Source organism: Octodon degus, unplaced genomic scaffold (genome assembly GCF_000260255.1).
Source record: "Octodon degus isolate 3935 unplaced genomic scaffold, OctDeg1.0 scaffold00019, whole genome shotgun sequence".
Classification (NCBI taxonomy): domain Eukaryota; kingdom Metazoa; phylum Chordata; class Mammalia; order Rodentia; family Octodontidae; genus Octodon; species Octodon degus.
This window is the reverse complement of record NW_004524595.1, coordinates 2,251,339-2,271,042: the sequence shown is the minus strand read 5'-3', so window position 1 is coordinate 2,271,042 and position 19,704 is coordinate 2,251,339. Positions and strand designations below refer to the sequence as shown.

Genomic DNA, 19,704 nt, shown 5'->3' with positions numbered 1-19,704 from the left:
CCAATTCAGTTACTTCATTACATTTTGACTTAATTCACTAGAAAACATTCCAGTGGACCTATGGTCATAGATAGAGCTCAGGGGACCCCTAATCCGAGATTCTTGGCAGCTACACTAGCAGAAGAAGCTGCAAAGTTAACTTTGGGACAGAGATTAGAAGTCTTGAATTTCTGGGAGGTCAGAGCTATTCTGGAGAAAAAAGCTTATTTGTATTTAACAGGGGAAACTCAGTGAATATCAGGACATATTATTAGATACACTTGAGGTTATTATAAAAAAATTTACACTATTATAACCCTGCTTCTTTGATGCCTACAGGCCCAGGAGTTAATCATTCTTGTGAACAAGTGATTTCCTAGACCTGTGCAAGCCGGTATGACATCAATGACCTGCTCCTCCAAAACCCTGAGGAGGCGTGGCGCACTGAGGGAAGTGTCTTTCTCAACTCTTCTCCAGCAAGTCACAGTCATACAAAGGGCACCAAAGAGATATGTCTGTCACTTTGGGAGATCAAAAAGACAAGAAGACAGTCTTAAAACTGCTTAAGACTCTAGCCTCACTCTCAGTTCCTGAAGAAACATTAAAACTAGTCTATACTCCTCAAGAAATGGCCTCTGGACAAGGGGGAGTTCAAAAGGGACTCCGGTTGTATTTATAAAACAAGCTAGACCTTCCCCAAAGGATTCATGGAAGGCTCTAAAAACATCTCATGATTCTTTCCACATGGGAAGAGATGCTACACTGGAAACAGTTACTTGAGTTTTCACAGCCTAGGACTAGCAGCAACCACCCAACAAATCTGCGAAGCTCTCTGTGCCAATGATAACTCAGAAAAACCCAACACATGCCTTTATTAGAGTCTTTACAGAGGAGAGGGACATATGCTGAGGAGGACTGGCAATTAAACTTTATCCATATGCTACCAGGTGAAGGATTTAAGCAAATGTTGTTCCTGGTGGGTACCTTTACAGGCTGGATCCAAGCCTGTCCTACCCATTCAGAAAAGGCAACAGAGGTAGTCAGGGTAGTTCTTGAGGAAATCATCCTCACATTGGTGCTACTCCAGTACTGCCAGAGTGACAATGGGCCTTCTTTTACCTCTCAAAAAACTCAGGGAGTGACAAAGACTTTAGAAATAAAATATGACCTCTATTCTATGTGGCAGCCTCACTCTTCTGGAAATGTAGAAAGAGACAACCCAGACCCTAGAGGAAGCTCTTTGCCAAGAGACGTCTGAATCCTGGCTCTGGTTGCTGCCAATAGTAGTCATGATGGGTTCATAGCATGCCCCAAACTGGGTTAGATTTGATCCCACTGGAGATGTCACATGGGCATTGCTTTTTATGCAACAGACTCTTACAAGACTCTTACAAGATTTCATTAATCTAGGCCAAGTACAACAGACCCTCCAAATATATGGGAAGAGAGTCTTATCACCTACTGTCAGTCCTGGAGACTAAGAGCTTGTAAAAAGTTGGAGAGAGGGGACATCCACTGACCAACTAAAGCCAAAATGAAAGAGCCCCTTCTCAGTGATCCTTGCCACACCCAGTGCAGTAAAGGTGACCATGATAAAGAATTAGATTCATCTTTCTAAAACAAGCTTAGTCCCACCTGATCTGTCTGAAGAACAAGATCACCCAAAAGGAGATGGCTATTCTGGTGAGCCTCTAAATGACTTGAGATTCCTCTAAAAAAAAAAAACAGCTCTTATGCAGCTTCAGAAAGTGTAGAAATCTAACCTAGTCTTTTCTTTCTCCAGTCAAAAAGGCAGTTCAATGGTCACTCTTTTTTCACTGTTTTCTGATAGGTTGTTCTTCCTTTAGGCCAGCCAGTGAGCCGCAGCACTCCAAGTTAACGGGGGAGCACAGAATCACAAGTAGGTAGGGTCTACAGCCCCTTCCAGCTCAAATAAGCTATCGAAGACAGAGACTTCCTCTCCTGTAGAACCTTATAAGGACTTAGGGGATATGTGTCTCTCAGGGGGAAATGAGACAGGAGATCAGGCATGGAAAGCTGGCAGGGGAAATAGGCATGACTTTTAGAGAGGGACTACCCAGTAACAGATCTGTTTTCTATTTCTGAGGCTGTTGCAGGAATGAATGAGTTGAAATATTTTCAAAAAACATGCTTGGAAAGCTTTGAGATGTTATGCAAATGTAAGAGAAACCTTACTGGGGGCTTGAAACACCTGTGGCCCTCATGATGACAATGTCTTCTTAAGAGATAAAGGTCTTTAGGGGCTGGGGAGATGGCTCAGGAGAATAAGTGCTTGCCTGGCAAGTGCAAGGGCCTGAGTTCAATCCCATCTATGATTAATAACATAATTCTGGTATTATAGTGCACAATGCAGGCTAGAGGGATGAGATTTAGCAACAGCTAAACCTTTGGCTTCTTTTAGTGTGTAGAACACAATTGGAACATTCTGGTGGGGTTGGATGCCATTGGGAGACAGAGAACACAGAAAGATTTCTTTCCATATAGGAGTCTGAAAGGTCCCTGTAGAGCCATGACTCACAAACTGAAGCTCCTGGCTTCCTTAATCATGAGCTAGTGATGGTGCCTCATAAATAACTACCAAAAATATACTTACCGTATCGGCTACGATGAGCCAGGAAAGGGAAGGAATCCTTCATTATCCAGGTCAGATTCCACAAAAAATAATCGGGAGGAACAGGCATGTTTGTTGGTGGCTCCAAGGTGCTATGATCTGGACATAAAAAAAGAAAGAGAGAATACTGATTCAGTTTAGAATGGGTCATGGAGCTGTCACACAATATCAGTCATAAAAAGAGTTCTTGAGGGGCTTTCATGACATTCACTGGAAAGGTAAGGAAAAAGGGACTGAGATTTGAGGCCCAGGTCTTTTTAGCAGGCAGATGTGTTGAAAAATTGAGTGAGAGCAGGAGAGAAGGGAGGGACCTAGAGTTTCTTCTGCACCTTCCACAGCATAGGTACAATGCCAAGCTCTACTTGCCTAATACTCCTTGATAATCACAGTGATTCTCCAGAATGGCAGTGGTCATCTCCACTACACAACCACAGGCACCAAGACTCACAGAGTCAATGATAGAATCCAAACCAAGCTCAGGACTGCCTAGAACCAGAAGGCTATGTTCTACTCTGAGTGGGCCTGTTTGTCATTCCAGTAGTTCCCACTTAGAACCATTTTGAGAAGAGAAAGAAGATAAGGAAGAAAAAGCAGCAAAAGTAGTAGAAGCCTTTTCCCAGCCCACTGGCCTCCAGTTTCTTCTGATCCCCTGCAGTACCAGCAGTGTAGGGTCCTATTCTCTTGCCTCCAGCTTCCTTTTAGCATCAACTCCACCTATGCACTTTAGGAAAATCTCTACCTGGTACCCATGGCAGCCTTTTGTTTCCAGATCATTTCACTGTTTCCATAAATTCTACACCTTGGTCAAGCTGACCACAGGACCATGTGCCCCTGCAACTGGAATAGGATGATGAGCATCCTTAAAAAGAAAACATCTGTGCCTTCCATTGATCTGAATTGGTGAAGGCTAATACCTAGAAAAATTTTTGACATCCACCCTACAGAGATAAGAACTGAAATAGGCAGAGTCAGATACCCCTTCATGCAGTATTTTTACAAAATTTCCCAGAGGAAATGGACTGAAAAGGCTCAGGAGTCACAGTAGGGAGCTGCAGAGAGAAGCCACCTCATCTCATTCTCACATCAAATGTTTTATAGGTGGGGCTCCAAGAAAGGAACCCAAGGCTGTGTAGGTTTTCTCAGAGAGGGCTAAGTGTATCTCACTTTAAAAACTGATTAATATATATTGTAAATGTGTGGAACAGGCTCTCTGCTAACTACTTTAGATATATTACTTCATATAAGAAATACTACTACTATCCTCATTTTGTAGCTGAAGAAACTGAAACTTAGTGCAGTGAGATTCCTTGATTGAGGCCAGACAACCAGGTTTAGGCAGATCAAAGAGAGAATCACCAGACGGGGTCAGCAGAAAGAAAGACCATGCTCCCTCCAACCCACCCCACCCCCGCATGGGCCTCTACAAACTAGTGCAAGGAGATCCTTGCTTCTCTACAAGGTCTGCCAGTCCCCAGCCTGGGCAATGGCAAAGGCTGACAATCATATCTCTGCAGTGATTCTCACATAAATAAAAACAGGCATTCTATGTCTGAGTCACCAGTTTAGCTCAAATTTTAAGTAATATTGAAGCAACAGGAAGACTAAGCTTGAGTTGTATTTCCCTGTTTCCAAGTGGCATCATTTTTCTTAACCATTATGCTTAGAAATAGTAGCTACTTCTTCCTGGATATGAAGAATCAAGCCAATGGGGCTAGTCTTCGGGAGGTACCCATGACTTCGTGAGTAGGCACAGAATAGAAGATGAATTTTTACCTTCATGATGGCTAGGCAATATATTCAGAGAAAAAAAACTCTGAAGGTATTTTAAAAAGACCTCTGAGGGCCATTCACAAACTGCCAAGAAGATATGGATGTCACTGTGGGCAACCCTACAGACAGATCTTAAAGCAATTTATGGTCTACCAAAATGCCAACAATTTGTTGGGCATTCCCAGAGTTGAATATAGGATCAGAAAGTAGGAAGTTTTATCCTGCCATGGTACAAAAATCCCAGAATTCTGGGATCAAAGAGACCTCAATCTAGTCCTTGGGGAGAGTAGAGAGGTTACAAATCTGGGTGAGGCTTGAGGAATTAATGAAAGGATAACCAAAAGGATGGACCTCCCTATCTGAAAAGTAAAAGAGCAGGAAAAATACAGTCTATGTGAATGAAGTTGTGTGCCAAAGCTGCACACATCTGAGAAGACATGGGTGCTAGTTAAATGCCATATGATATGATATGATATGATATGATATGATATGATATGATATGATATATGGTACAATGCACAAAATGACTCCCACACCAAACAAATGCAAGGGGAAGAGGTTACGACTTCCTTTCACAATCCTCTCCCCCGCTCCCCGCAATCTTCACTCCCAGTGAGAGGAGAGCTTTCTACCACAATGAGAAGCTGTGCTTTGAGAAGCAATCCATGTAATGTATTTAGTGTTCCACTCTGAAAGTATGAAGATGCAGAGTGAAATGGACCTCAGCAGCACAGAATCAGAGGGCACAACTGTCTCACATAGAATGAATCTCAGGCCCTCTTGAGCCCTGGAATAAATGAAAGGTAAGAGGTCTGGGATAACAGCAGGAGTTCCTAGGTGCCCAAGTGAGGCAGGCAGACCAGTGACAGCCTAAAAGAACATCCCTAGACTGAAGGCATTATTTTCACCGGCTACTGGCAAGACTTTCATTGTCATTCTGGTGATTTTATGAGCCTCCAATATGTTTGTTGGCTCCTTTGTCAAAGATCAGAGACCTGAATTGCTTGGAGTTGTTTATATATCCTTTATTCCAGTGATGGTGAACCTTTCAGAGATAAAGTGGCCAAACTGCCACCCAAAACTACTTATTTATTGCAAAGTACCAACACAGCAACTACATTTGACTACTGAGATTGTAGCTTCAAAAAAGAACTGTTATCTGCTGCTTGGCTTCTGGGGTAACTTGGCTCCTGTGCTAACAGAGAGGCCCTGGGTGCCCTCTCTAGCTCACATGCTGTAGGTTCATCACCACTGCTATTCTGTTCCATTGAGCCACATGTCTGCTTTGGTGCCAGTACCACGCTGTTTTTAATCACTGTAGGTTTGTAATATAATTTGAAATCTAGGCAGAGGACTAACATCTAGAATGTTTAGAAAGTAAAAGATGCAGTCTGAACATGGGCAACTGAAATGAACAGACACTTCTCAGAAGAAATACAAATCAGCCATAAATATTTGAAAAATTCTCAACATTCTATAGCCATCCGAGAATTGCAAATTAAAATAAGCTTGAGATTCCATCTTATTCCACTAAAAATGGGTGTCTTCAAGAACTCAAATAATAAACTCTGGAAGCTGATGGGAGAAAGAAACTCTTCTATATTGTTGTAGATGTAAACTAGTATGCCACTATAGAAATCAATGTGGATAGTTCTCAAATAACTAAATGTAGAAATGCCATTTTATCCAGCTATTCTGCATACCTTCCTGAAAGAGCTGAAGGTATCAGACTACAGTGCGGCATGCACTCTCACACTTACAACAGCACAGTTTATAGCAGCTAAACCTTAGAAGTAGCCTGTGTGTCCACCCACTGATGAATGGATAAAGAAATTGCGGAATAGGTGCACAATGGGATATTTCTCTGCCATAAAGAAGGACAAACTTGAGTCATTTGTAGGACAATGGCTGCACCTTGAGACCGTAAGTTTAAGTAAGACAAATCAGATACACAAGCTGAAATACTACATGGTTTGGCTCACCCAAGAAGCCCAAAATGCAAACTAAAAATAAAAGAGAGATAAAGAAAACAGAGAGATTGATTTTTACAAAGGGGAAGGAGAGCAAGAAATGGAGAGAGGGCAAAGAATGGTGGACAAGGGGATATAAAAAGAATTAAAATGTTGGGGCTCAGTGGTGTAAGTGCCTGCCTGGCAAGCACAAGGACCTGGGTTTGATCCCCAGTACTGCATGCCATTCAGGCCTAGTACCAAGTTGGCCACCAAAACCAGGTATGGTGGAGCATGCCTGTAATCCCAGCACTGGGGTGGCTGAGATAGGGGGATCACTATGAGTTCAAGCTACATAGGAAGACCCTGTACCAAATAAATAAAGATTAAAAATAAATAAATAAATAAAAATTTAAAAAATAATTAAGACATAACATGTGCCAGTGCTGTACAAGGGATGCAATCGTTATGTACTGATGACATGTACTAATAAAAAATAAGAAGCCTAAAAGTGCAATAAATTAATACATTGCATATTGTTGTCTTCTTAGTGGTTATTCATAGTAGAAGATGTAGACATGCTATCCCATCCATAAACATGATTAGAACAAATCTTTCTATTCACAGAATCAAGAAAAAGTAGCTGTATATCTATCCTAACTATTTTGAATATACAGATACAAAATGGTATTAATTATTGAAACTGTCCTATTAATTGGTTTTGAAACTCTCATTGCTATTTGTTTCTCAATAAAATTATTTAAAAAATAAAAAATAAAAATAAAAAGTTCAATAAAATTAAGACTGTCCCCACTATTCCAAGACCAGGCTACTGGTGGTTCCAGACTGCAGAAATCACAAGTGGGTCTCCATTCTGATCTTATGCTCTCAGCAACATCTGACCACTCAGGCCCCTCACTGCTCCCTGGATGCCACATGTACTGGTTTGCACACAGCTCTTGGCTGCATCCTACTTCATCAGTAGATCCCCCGTCTACTTCATCAGTAGGTCCTCTGCCTTCTTCTTCACCAGAAACTCATTTCCCAGACTGAGCAAAAGGAAGTTCTCCACTCTCCAGTAGTGTTCGCCTATGAAATAGTGTAGCTGAAGATTGTTACTCCTCACAGTGGTCCCCTCACGCTGATGACGATCAGTGGCTACAAACAGGGCACTAGGCCTTTACCACAGCTAACTGAAGGCTCTTTGTGGGCAGGTGAAGGAAAGGGCTTGTTGTGACCATGGCTACACAGATCTACGCATTCATTCAGTTCTAAATTAGCAGGACTAAAGTGTAACTCTTGGTAAGTTTTTAAAACATTGACTTGTATTCCTTAGAGACCACTCAGGGAAGTTTTCCTTCCCTGACATGTAAATAAGATCCACTGCTTTTCTCTTAAATAACTGTGCAGGATCTTTGCTTTATTATTTGACTAGTATTAAGTTTGAAATATTGGGTCTTTTCTCCCTCTAAACTTATTCCCAAAGTAATCTCATCTAGTTCCATAGCTGTAAATACCATCTGTATAGCAGCACTACTAAGTTTCTATCTACAGACTGATTCTCCCCCCTGAACAGTAGAATATATATCTAACTACCAGTTCAAAACTCTCTATTTTATTGCCTGATAAGCTTCTCAGACACAACACAGCAAAGCCACGCATGTGAATAGTCTTCACATAAATCACACTTCAGAAACCAATCCCAATACTCGCCTGCTTACTTGGGCCACAAACCAAGAAGGAATCTTTGCCTTCTCTTTTTCCCACACTCTACATCAATTCATCAGCAAATTCTGAATTGTACCCTTTCTCAGCCCTTCCCCCACCATTTATCACCCTGAGTATTGTTATAAACCCCAACTGGTTTCCCTTCTGTCTATTCTCCATGCATTAATTAGATTGACAAAGTGGCCTTGAAACAGCTTTCAAATATCTTACTATGACCTCCCCCTCAACTGTTCTGCATGATTTGATCCCTAGTTCTTTCTCCGACTTCATTTCCTAGCATATTTTCTGTGTTCACAGAGCTCAATTTCATAGGCCCCTTTGTTATTTTTCATTGCCACCTCAGGACCCTTACACCAACAGTTCTCACAGCCTAGAAAGCACCTTCACCTCAGAGGCATTCCTTCTGTTTCTCCAGAACCCCCACTCCCATATGTTACTGTCTTAGAAGGCATTTCCCTGGTCATCCTACAGAGTTAGCACCCATTGTAAGATGCTATCTATCCATTTGCCCTGCATTATGTTACTTTTTATGTAAAGATAATATGCATATTCATTGGCTTATTTTGCACTTCCTGTAGCAGTCAGTATTTGTCTCTGGCACACAGTAGGGCCCTAGCAAACATTTTACAAATGAATGAAACCAGAGCCCTGGAGAAAGTAACACTGGCACTTATTAGTTCTATGATCTCAAGCCAATCACAATCTTGCATTTTCTTAAAATAATGATAAAATTAAGAATAATGGCAGAGCGCCCCCCCCCCACTGTAACTCAATTGTGTCCCAAATTTTCTGATCAAGGAGATTTTGGGGCCACAGATGAAAGTGATTGATGATGTACAGTGTGCCTAAGGAGAGTCACATGGAGAGAAAACATTTTCTCAAGCTTTCACAGAAAGCAAATCAGTCAAGCAATTGCCTTGACTCATCCACATGGCTGACACTGACAAAGGATCAACAAACTGTGGTACAGGGTTTCAGGATAAATCCTGAGGGGATTTGACTGACTTTCTCACATACAAAAGTTATATTTCTTGTTATATAGGTTTTGCTTTATCTTGGTCTTAACCATCCAGCAGAAAATTATGAAAATGAAGTATAAAAAGTAAAGCCATATTAATATCCTGAGCTGTAAAATGCTCAAGTCAACAACTTGGACATTGACCATCTTAAGGAAAACCCAGTACTATTATGGACTACTGGACTATATTGGGATATTTTGCTGAATTCATGCACCTACAGTATTTAAATGACAATGGAATGCCCTTCTCTGACAAAACTGACCAAAAAAGGGGGATACAAATGAACAACCATTTTGTATCTGTATACTCAAAATAGTTAGGATAGAAATACAGCTGCATTCTCTTAATTCAATGAATGGAAAGGTTTGTTCTAATAGTGTTTGAGACAGGATATCAGGTCTGCATCTTGTACAATAAATAATCACTAAGACAACAATATGCAGTGTATTAATTAATGAAAATGTACTAATAATAGATTGTGAAACTGTCTCATTGCTATTTGTTTCTCAATAAAAATATTAAAAAAGAATAATGCATATTCTAAATAAAAACTCCTGGCAATGTATGCACATGATATGCTATTTAAATAATAGTCATAATGTTCTAAAACCTTTATGTGTCCGTCTTTATTTTAATTAATTAATTAATTAATTTACTTATTTTTTGTGGAACCAGGAATTGAACTCAGGCCCTTGAACTTGCCAGGGAAGCGCTTATTCCACTGAGCCATTTTCCCGGCTTCTCCATCTTTATTTTAGAATCCAAAATGAAATGGAGTTTTGCTCCCTTTCATATACCCAGGGGATCCTTTGTCAATAAATACAATATCCACAGTCAAAAGTGCTCCCAAAGAGACTTCTCCATTATTTACTACTGATTTGCCAGTTGTCCACCATCTACACAAGTTTCAGCCAGTTGGCAATGTGTCTATTTTTACATGTGTCCTGTGTGCCTACTTGCTCTTAAGCCAATGTACATAAGAGAGTGAATAAATCATGTTTTGTGTCTGTGTTCATAGTAAAAAGCAGTGCAAACATGCTGGCTATACACCTGAATGTCCTGGGTTCACTATCAAGTATTTTTTGCAAACCTACATCAATAAGATGTAGCAAATGCTTCTATTTTATTTTATTTTTTATTAATTTTATTGACAAATAGCCAAGAGACAGTTTCAAGACAGATTAGTAAGACAGTTTCAATAATTAATACACTGCATATTGTTGTCTTTGTAGTAGTTATTCATAGTACAAAGTGCAAACAAGATATCCTGTCCAAACATTATTAGTATAAATCTTTCTTCTCAATGAATTAAGAGAAAGTAGCTGTACATATAGCCTATTTTGTATATATAAATACAAAATGGTCCTTCATTTATATTCCCCTTTTAGGTTTAGTTTTGTCAGAGATGGGTATTCCATTGCCATTTAAATATTGTAGGTGCATGAATTCAGCAAAATAATCTAATGTAGTCCAGTAGTCCATACTAGTAGTGGGTTATCAGTAGGACTGGCAATGTCAGAAGCTGTTGATTTGAGCTTTTTACAGCTCAGGATATTAATATGGCTTTACTTTTTATACCTAGTTTTTATACTTTTCTGCTGGATGGTTAAGACCAAGATAAAGCAAGACCTATATAACAAGAAATGTAACTTTTGTATTTGAGAAGGTCAGTCAAATCCCCTCAGGATTTATCCTGAAACCCTGTACTGCAGTTTGTAGATCCTTTGTCAGTGTCAGCCATGTGGATGAAAGGGCAAGGAGAAAAGCTAGGAAGCATGACAGGGGCAAAACCATACATATATATATGCAGAATATGGTTAAGGGAATGACCCTGAGAATCTTCAGCAGGTTTTTGAATCTAGCAGTTAATTGGTAGGATTCTCACCCTGATTAACTATATATGGTGATATCTTTGGACTAAGCAACTGCACTGAAGATAGCAATGTGTAATACTAGGGCCATGCCAGGAATCCCTGTCATACTGGTCTTCTAAAAGCATACTGCTTCTAATCATATCAATTACTGCTATATTCTCTCAAGTAAATATTTGTTTTTTAAAAAGGTAATAAAAGAAAATAAGAGACAAGAAAAAATGTCATAGGACTGTCCTGCTACAATGCTGTATATGGTTAGATTTTAAATTTCTGTGTAAAAATATGTAATTGTTTATTCCTATTTTTTAATATTTTTTTCACATTCTCTGGGATCTAAAGTTTAACATACCAATGCTTGATGGAAAAATACCTGTTCCATGTTATGTTGCTTCTCTTCTGGAGGGTTAATAACTTAAGTTTGCAGACCAAAAATTAGAGGAAAAAGAAGGACTACAAGGATAGCCAACATTTTGGCCCTAGCCCTTTAAGGTCGTGAGGACTCAGGACATAAGAGAACCTGGACTGTAACATCCTGTAACTCAGTAGTGTCCCAAATTTTCTGATCAAGGAGATTATGGGGCCACAGAGGAAAGTGATCGACGATGTAGGGTGTGCCTAAGGAGAGTCACATGGAGAGAAAACATTCTCTCAGGCTTTCACAGAGAGCACATTGGTCAAACAATGCTTCTGTTTTAAAGACTCCATGGAACTTCACCTACCTTCCCTTTTACACCTTTTACTTATTTTCCTTCCAACAATAAGACCATCAGTGGCAGTGTGCTAAGTTTCCCCCTGCTTGGAAAACACAAAGCAAAGTTTACTGTGACCATATAAATGGTTGTCCAGATGTCAAACGGTGGTTGCCAGGCATGGCCCATGGAGGACCACAGGTAGGCCTCCTCATGGGGCTGTAACCCTAAAGGAAATGGCTTGAGCACTCGCGCAGCGAATCCCACACCTGTTCAGCAAAGAAACATTCTCAGTGAATGTACATTAGTTGCAGAGCTAACAGGAATGGTGGAGCTGCAATGCGCAGTTCACGCTGCATAAAAAAGAAGATATGTGACTGAAAAGGGGGAAAAAGGAAGAGTTAACAGAGGTGTACTTTGTCCTCAGAACACAGATCTCTCTAAGCCTCTTCTAGGCTAGAAAATGAGGGTGTTGAACTAGCTGTTTGCTAAAACCCCCTCACACATACCTGGTTTTTCATAATTTACTTTCACATTTCTTCCAGCTGGCTCATTCAGAAATAAGCTATTAGCGTCAGGGGCAGATTTTGAATGGCATTATGCGGCTCCCTTTTCATTTCACCTTTTTCTTAGCTCTACTCCCACCTTGCCAGGAATGTTCATGCTCTTTTATGGTAGAGCGAGTCCTAAAGCAGAAATGATTCTCTCATCATATTCTCTTATGCCACTGAGTCACAATTTGAATACATGTGTCTTGCCCTCTCCCCAGCCCTAAAAGGTCCTGTGCTTCACTGTTGAGTTCATGCCAAGGTTAGGTACATGTATTTCTCCACCAATGAAAGTAGCCACCCTTCATAAGGCACAACATTAAGGAATACTGGTGGTTTGATACAAAGGCACGATTCCTTCCTTTGGGGTATCAGTCACTTGGAAGATATACTAGAGACACAGCAAAAAGGGAGTCATGAAGAAGCTGCCCCAGCAATGGCTGAAGCATGTAAATTTGAAACCCTGATACTTTGTTCACTATTTGTTTTCTCAGCCTTTATCTCCCAATCAGAATTTTAAAATTTTTTTATTATTATTCTTTTTCACATAGGGTCTTGCTACACAGTTCAGACTTAGGATGATTCTCCTGTCTCAGCCTCCCCATTCTGGGATTAGAGGCATGTACCACCACACCTAGTTTTGGGGCCTGCACGGTGTGCCTAGGAACCTGGGGCTGGCGTGGCATGTGGTACTGGGGCTTGAACTTCATTTAGAATTCTTTCACATTCTATGGTCTTGATTACATGGCAAGGCTACCCAAGCTGATTTCTGCTTAGATTATTCTTTCTGTCCCTGTTTTTCTAAATTCTACTTTTTTTTTTAAGGAGCAACCCAAATCCCTCCTCCCCAAGGCCCCCATCTTCTCCGAGCTGGAGCCCCATCAAAGCATTTTCACTAGGCTTCAGGCTGTGCCAAGCAAAACCTGAACTGGGTGCTCTGTCTCCTTAACCACTTACGGCTCACAGCTTTTTCAGACAGTGGCATGCAGGTCATCATCAAGCATGTCCACACTACACTGGCTGTCCCTGACAATGGTTATAAAGACATATTCATTTCATGACAAATCTCAAGCTTCACATCAACTGTTTATGTTGACTTTTTTCCCTCAGAGGCTTAGAAAAAATTAAGGAAAACCTTCCTGGAGGCTGTTGTTTGGCCACTGATTCACATTTCATGGAAAGAGTCAGCTAATGAAGGCAATCTGGCATCAAAGGCCTCCCTTCAGTCAGCATGTCCCTTTGGACTGCCCTAAGTCACTACCTTGGGACCCAACAGGGAGGTGGTCTGTGTTCCAATCAACCTGCTCCTGACTGGTCTTCAAACTCTGCAATTTCTTTCCTTCCACTAAATCCCCACTCCCAAGGTGTTTGGTTGCCTGACATATGCTCTCTAATGAGGAGAAATTCATTGGCTTTTAGTAGGGCCTGATTCTCAACACACACCCCACCTATGTCCTTGCAAAGCCCGAGCGCCTCCATTAGCAGGCCAGCATGGCTATCTATTCTTGGTCCATTTCTGTGGCTTGCTTGTATACTACTTTTTATAAAATTTACTCCACTGTGATCTCAAACCTATTTTCTCCCCCCCAAAATATGTTGACTAGAATAATAATCAAAAGAAAGACTTTGAACTGCCACTAGGCCTTTCATGTTGTGATCTCAGAAAGCTTTACTAGGCACTAAATAATTAATGTACTGAAAGCGACACAAAGACAGGGCAGCCTGAAAAATCAAGACCATCAACAAAAGACCTTTGTTTTTTGGAGCAAAGGAGTCCTTGTAGGGATAATCACATACCGAGAGCCCAGCAGGCTCTGGGGATGTTGGACAAGAGGCTATCAACCATCCAAGAACAACTGGCTCTTCTTTTGGCCTGATGTTTCAAGTTGGGAAATGGCAGTCCCCACAGTGACCACTGTGCTCATGTAGCAGGCACCCTGGGGAGGGCATGGCTGACTTTACAAGAAGATGGGTATTCTAACATAGAAGAGTTATACATTCACGAGGACTTAGGGCTCCCTTATGCCTTTCAGAGCCATTCACTCTGTGGTTCTCGCAAAGAGCTTTTTATTTAACCTTTACAGAAGAAGAGATCGAGGCTCAGAAAGCACAACTTCCCTATCCAAGGGCAGAGTCAGTGAACATCAGGATGGAATATGCAACTATAGCCCTTGGCTGAGTAGGAATGCCACTCTATAGCACAATGTTGGAGAGGGTGTTGATTTCCCTGGAGAGCAAGGACATCAGATTAAACACAGCAGAAAGACATTGATCCGATCACAGATGCTTACAGCATTCACTTAACTGCAAATGACACATCCCTTCGGGTCAACCAGGAAGTTGACCCAAAATTGCATACCTTCAACCAGCACAGCTGGCTCCCCAGGGCCTCAAGTTCAGTTGGCACTGTTTCCATGGCAACCACCAGAAGCCTGATGTTCTGGGCCCTTGAGGTGGGGTCCAGAGGATGGATTGTTATGGTGAGGGGTGGAGGATGGAAGAAATACTTTCTAATGACTTCTAGACTTCTCAGTCCTTTATTTTCTACTTTCCCCTCCTCTCATTTCAGGTCTATCCTCCAAGAGAAAACAATTTTAAATGCCATTTTATTCAGCAGAAAGACCTTCTCACCATGACTGACTCATTTCCAGAGACTGGAAACACAGTGGGCTATCAGGCTGGTATGCTAGATAAAGACCTGGGTTCCTTGGGAAAATGATATTACTATATGACCTTGGGTAAGCTGTTTCACCTACTTGAAGCTTTGTTTCTCTGCATATAAAACAGAACTCTTCGTGCTTTCCCAACCAACTTTATAGATGCTCAGAGAATTAATGAGACGGTATATGCTAAGCCCTCAGGCTCTTTTGAAAAAAGGTGCACCAGAAATCCTTGTGCAGCTACTAAGGAACATTGTCATGATGATACATTTTAAAACATTACTAAAATAAACTCAGCTTATATTAAAACAGATAGTACAAGAACATAATTTGTTTGCCCTAGTCTGACACTTCATCATCTTTTTGTTTCCACCCCTCTTGCACTGTGAACAACCATGGGCAGCATTATCCTTGACCCTGTGCAGATTCAGAGGGACAGAGTTAGGAAGGGCTGCAAAGACTATTCATCTATGTCTCCCCATCACATATACAAGGAAGCTGTAACACAAGAAGGGCAGGAAGGGACAATACATTGCCAAAGGTCATATCATTAGCAAAAAAGTAGGATATATTATCTATTTCTCCATTCTCCACCTCAACCAACTACAGAAGAGAGTAAAGAAAGTGGGGGGGGGAGGGAAACATGTATTTTTGCTCTTAAAAGCTTTAAGTTGCTAAATTATACAATGCTCTAGGGTCAGGAAAAAGAAAAACAAATATGAACAAATATTTGGTGTGTGCCTATACTAGACCCATGCTAGGCTCATTCTGGGCTTATGCCAGGCCCCTATGTGGTGATTTACAACTACTATCCAATATAAATCCCACAATTTTCTGAATGGGTATTATTTCCGTCCTTCAATGAGGAAACTGAGACTTGTGGTACCTAGGCAATGTGTACAAGATCCTGGAACTTAAAAAGCTGGGACTAAGATTAATGAATTTACTCGATATTTACTGAACATCTCCTTTGTGCCAAGCTCTTCCTCTGGAAGTTCGGATGCATCACAACAGAGTCGAAAATCATCCTTTTTTTTTTTTTTTTTTTCTGAGAAGCTTAGTGTATGAAAAGTAGCAAACACAGTTCTGACAGCCACTCCCATCATTGCAGTGTTTTGTTAGTGGTTTGGCCCTGCAAAAATGTATTAAAGGGCTCCATCACAAAGGTTAGGGATGGATCCAATAGAAAGTGATGCATGAGTCAAGGTCCTACAGTAATTTAAAGAGTTAATTAGCTAAAGGGAATGGAATAGGGTAGGAGGCCAGGTAAGGCAGGGAGCTATTCAAACACAAGTCTCTCTTAGAGCAGAGTACCTGCTCCTGACTCCACACCAAGAGGAGCAAAATATTACTTAGGAACCCTGATGCACAGACTGGCCACAGTGCCACTCTCTGGTACAGAATTCCTTGGAGAGAGTATTTGTCATCCTTGAAAATGGGAAAAATGAATAAAACATGACAGAAAGAGATTGGCCATATCACAGATACCTGCAGTATTCTCCTAAATGAAAGTAATGGATCCTTCTAGGTTGACTAGGAAAATTACCTAGGCCTAAAATATTTCTGCCCTTGGCATGATGGATATTTTTTCAAGGCAACTTTCTTATTTTCTGATAACAGCCTATGAGATGTGCTTCCTGCAAGGAAGGGCCTGGAATTCTACATTTCCTTTTGGTCTAAAATCAAAATTATTTACAAAAGTGAGGAGCTGAAACTGTTCCTAAAATTGCTTTTGCAGCCATCTAGGTCAAACAACATGTCCAGATTTGTATTCCACAGCCTGAGCTGACAATATAAGAGAGTTAGGAGGGACTTTAACAACTATTTATCTTGGTCTTCTCATCGCATATACTAGGAAGCTGAAACACAGGAAAGGACAATTCATTGCAAAGGTCATATCATAAGCAAACAACCAGAAAACGTATCTATTTCTCCATTTTCTGCCTCAACCAACCATAGAAGGCAGGATAGAAAGTAGGAGGGAAAAGAAATGGAGAAACATGCATTTTTGCTCTTTAAAGCTTTAAGTATCTGCTTTATATAATACTCTGAGGTCAGGAGAAGAGGAAAAACAAAGAAAGAGCCAATACTCAGCGTGTGCCATTTCCCCCAACGTTTTATCTCACTTTAATGATCAGGTGAAGTGAGGCAAAGAGGAAAAAAGAGATAAGGAAAAGAGGGAAAAGAAGAGAGAAGAAGATGAAGAAATAGTGAAGCAAGGAGAGCAATATTAACAAATGGAGCTAAAACAAAGAAGAAAAAGTAGAGAAGAGGGAAGAGAAATTTTTCGCTCTTTGGAAGTTGCTGAGAGAAAAGTTATTCACAGTAGCACTGTAAAAAGGCCATAAAATACTTTGGGGAAAACATGAAAGTCATGTTACCGTCACCATACAGATGAGCACCCTGGAATGAGCTGCCAGAGGATTGTCGAGAAGAGGAAATTCTATGACCCACGTTTCTACCCTCCTCTTTTTTCCCCTTCTGGCTCCCATCTCTCCAAATGGCCTAGCTGTGAAAGTTGAGGCAGTAATTCGGAGCCAGCAAGAGTGCAGGAATGTCAGAGCCACTATTTGCTTCATGCAGCACATATTCAATATACACTTAAGCAATATAATTTAAAATATATTTTCAGATTCACTATAGAAAAATATGCATAGAATCAAGAAGGTCTAAAGAAGAAAATAAATATTACTCCTACTTCTATCACTGAGAGAAATCAATGTTTATATTTTATAGTGTAGTTTATGACTTGGTTTACATGCAGTTAATATAGAATTTGTCTGGGAAGCCTGTCAGAAGAAGACCAGGAAATAATTGCTCACTACCTGTGGGATCCCTCTAACCTTTGGAACCATCTAGGGGGTCAATGCCAACCAGCTCACACCCTGGCACACAAACGCTGAAACCATGACAAATTGAGTTATTCTTTGCCTTGAGTAAAGACTTTTGATTCAGTTACTTTCTCATTGCTAGAATAAAATACCTACTTAGCACCCATAAGTTAAAGGAGAAAAGGTTTATTTTAGTTCACAGTTTATAAAGGTTTTGGTCCACAGTCAGCTGGCTCCAAGGCAAGGTAACATGGCAGAGGAGGAACAGTCCATGGAAGAGCAGCAGGAACCAGCAAGCCTTTTTTTCCCTTTTTATTCTATTCAGGCTACAAGCCTATTGGTTGGCACCATCCATACCCAAGGGCAGGCCTTCTCTATTATCCACATCCAGAACTATGCTAAACCCATCAGTGGAGTAATATGGTTTCAATATCCATATTCCAGTGTCAAACACCCCAAGGCCACTCCCAAAAGCTCTTCCTATGAACTCACGAGGCTTTCAGGGGACACCTAGAAACAAGCCATAAGAACCTGCCCTTAATGGCAGCACAGGCTTGGTGAGAGCAAATTTTTTCTTAGCAGGAATGACAGTTCTGTGTAGATTAGGGAGACAGCTAGGATAGGGAGGCAGGTAGATGAGGAGGAGGCAAATACTAACTGGTGTGCACAAAAAGCAGTGAAGTAAGCATCTTCTCTAATGGATGCTTGTAGAAGTTCTGAGGAGCAAAAATACACAGAACATGCATGTTGGTGCTGGTTTCTAAATGGTAGGTACAAGTCTTGCTTACTTTTTTCTCATTGCTCAGACAAAATACCTGGCATTCAAAATTAATGAAAGAAAAGTTTATTCATCTCACAGTTTGTAGAGGTTTCAGTTCATAATCAGCAGGATCCAAGGCAGGGTGGCAATGCACAGGGACAACAGTTCAAGGTGGCAGAAGACAGCAAAAGCAGCAAGAGCAGAGAGAGTGAGAGCAAGCCATTTTTACTTTCTTATACTACAAGCAGGCTACCACCCCCACCATCTGAGGGCCCTGCTCTTGCACAGGCTCCGGATGTTTCCAAAGTGGGTACCCAGGCCCCCTGCTGAGTCGCTTAGCTCACCTTCTGAACTTCTCAAGTTTGACACAACTTACCCACCATCACAGTACAGTACATTGGTTTTGTGACTTGGAAAGGACAGAAAAGAAGAGCTACGTCTCACTCGGAGAGGAAGAGCCAATGAGGGGAAGCTAGGAGCACAGTCCTATCTCTGTGGCTAGTGGCACACCCCACAGAGCTGAAAGCTCTCAAAGCCTCTTCATTCAAACTTTTGAGCCTCATAAAGTTTTATAAGAAAAATATTCCAGCTCACAGCAGAAGAAACCAAACCCAGAGGACCAGCCACTTAATTCCAGTATTTTCCAGTCAGTTTTTAAAAAAATAATACAAAATAGTAATAGAGAAAAACAGCATTAGCAATGATACAAAAGTTCACCAAACAACACCAATATTCTTTAGATTATCTACATGGAGAGCGCAGGCCCAACAAGTGAGTGAGATGACCCGGGCCGTGGGATCCTGAACAGACCCAGAGCGCAGGCCCAGCTAGTGAGTGAGATAACCCAGGGCTGTGGGACCCTGAATAGACTCAAAGCACAGGTCCGGGGAGTGAGTGAGAGGACCCAGGCCCGCAGATCCTGAATAGACACAGAGCGCAGGCCCCGCGAGTGAGTGAGATGACCTGGGCCGCGGGACTCTGAAGAGACTCAGAGCGCAGGCCCAGGGAGTGAATGAGAGGACCCAGGCCTGCTGATCCTGAATAGACCTGGAGCACAGGTCCAAAGAGTGAATGAGACGACCTGGGGCCCCGCGGATCCTCATTCAACCCAGAGTGCAGGCCCAGCATGGAACCCTTCAGCAGAACTCCCTGCAAAGAGGCTAGAGCCAAGACCCACCCAGCTGATTCAGGAGCAGAATATCTTGCCAGAGTGACACAAAGGGTTCAACTCTAACGCCTGCAGCAGAAAGAAGTGGAGCACAGCA

At 41.3% G+C, this 19,704-nt stretch overlaps 1 protein-coding gene across 1 annotated transcript in view; it reads right to left on the bottom strand.

The window, feature by feature from the left end:
- The window catches only part of Alk (ALK receptor tyrosine kinase), an 854,626-nt gene that overhangs the window by 566,070 nt on the left and 268,852 nt on the right, over positions 1-19,704 (bottom strand). Inside the window, exon 2 of the mRNA XM_004627384.1 lies at positions 2,594-2,710. Within this exon, the coding sequence (XP_004627441.1) occupies positions 2,594-2,710 (117 nt within the window). The remainder of the gene's footprint in view (positions 1-2,593; positions 2,711-19,704) is intronic.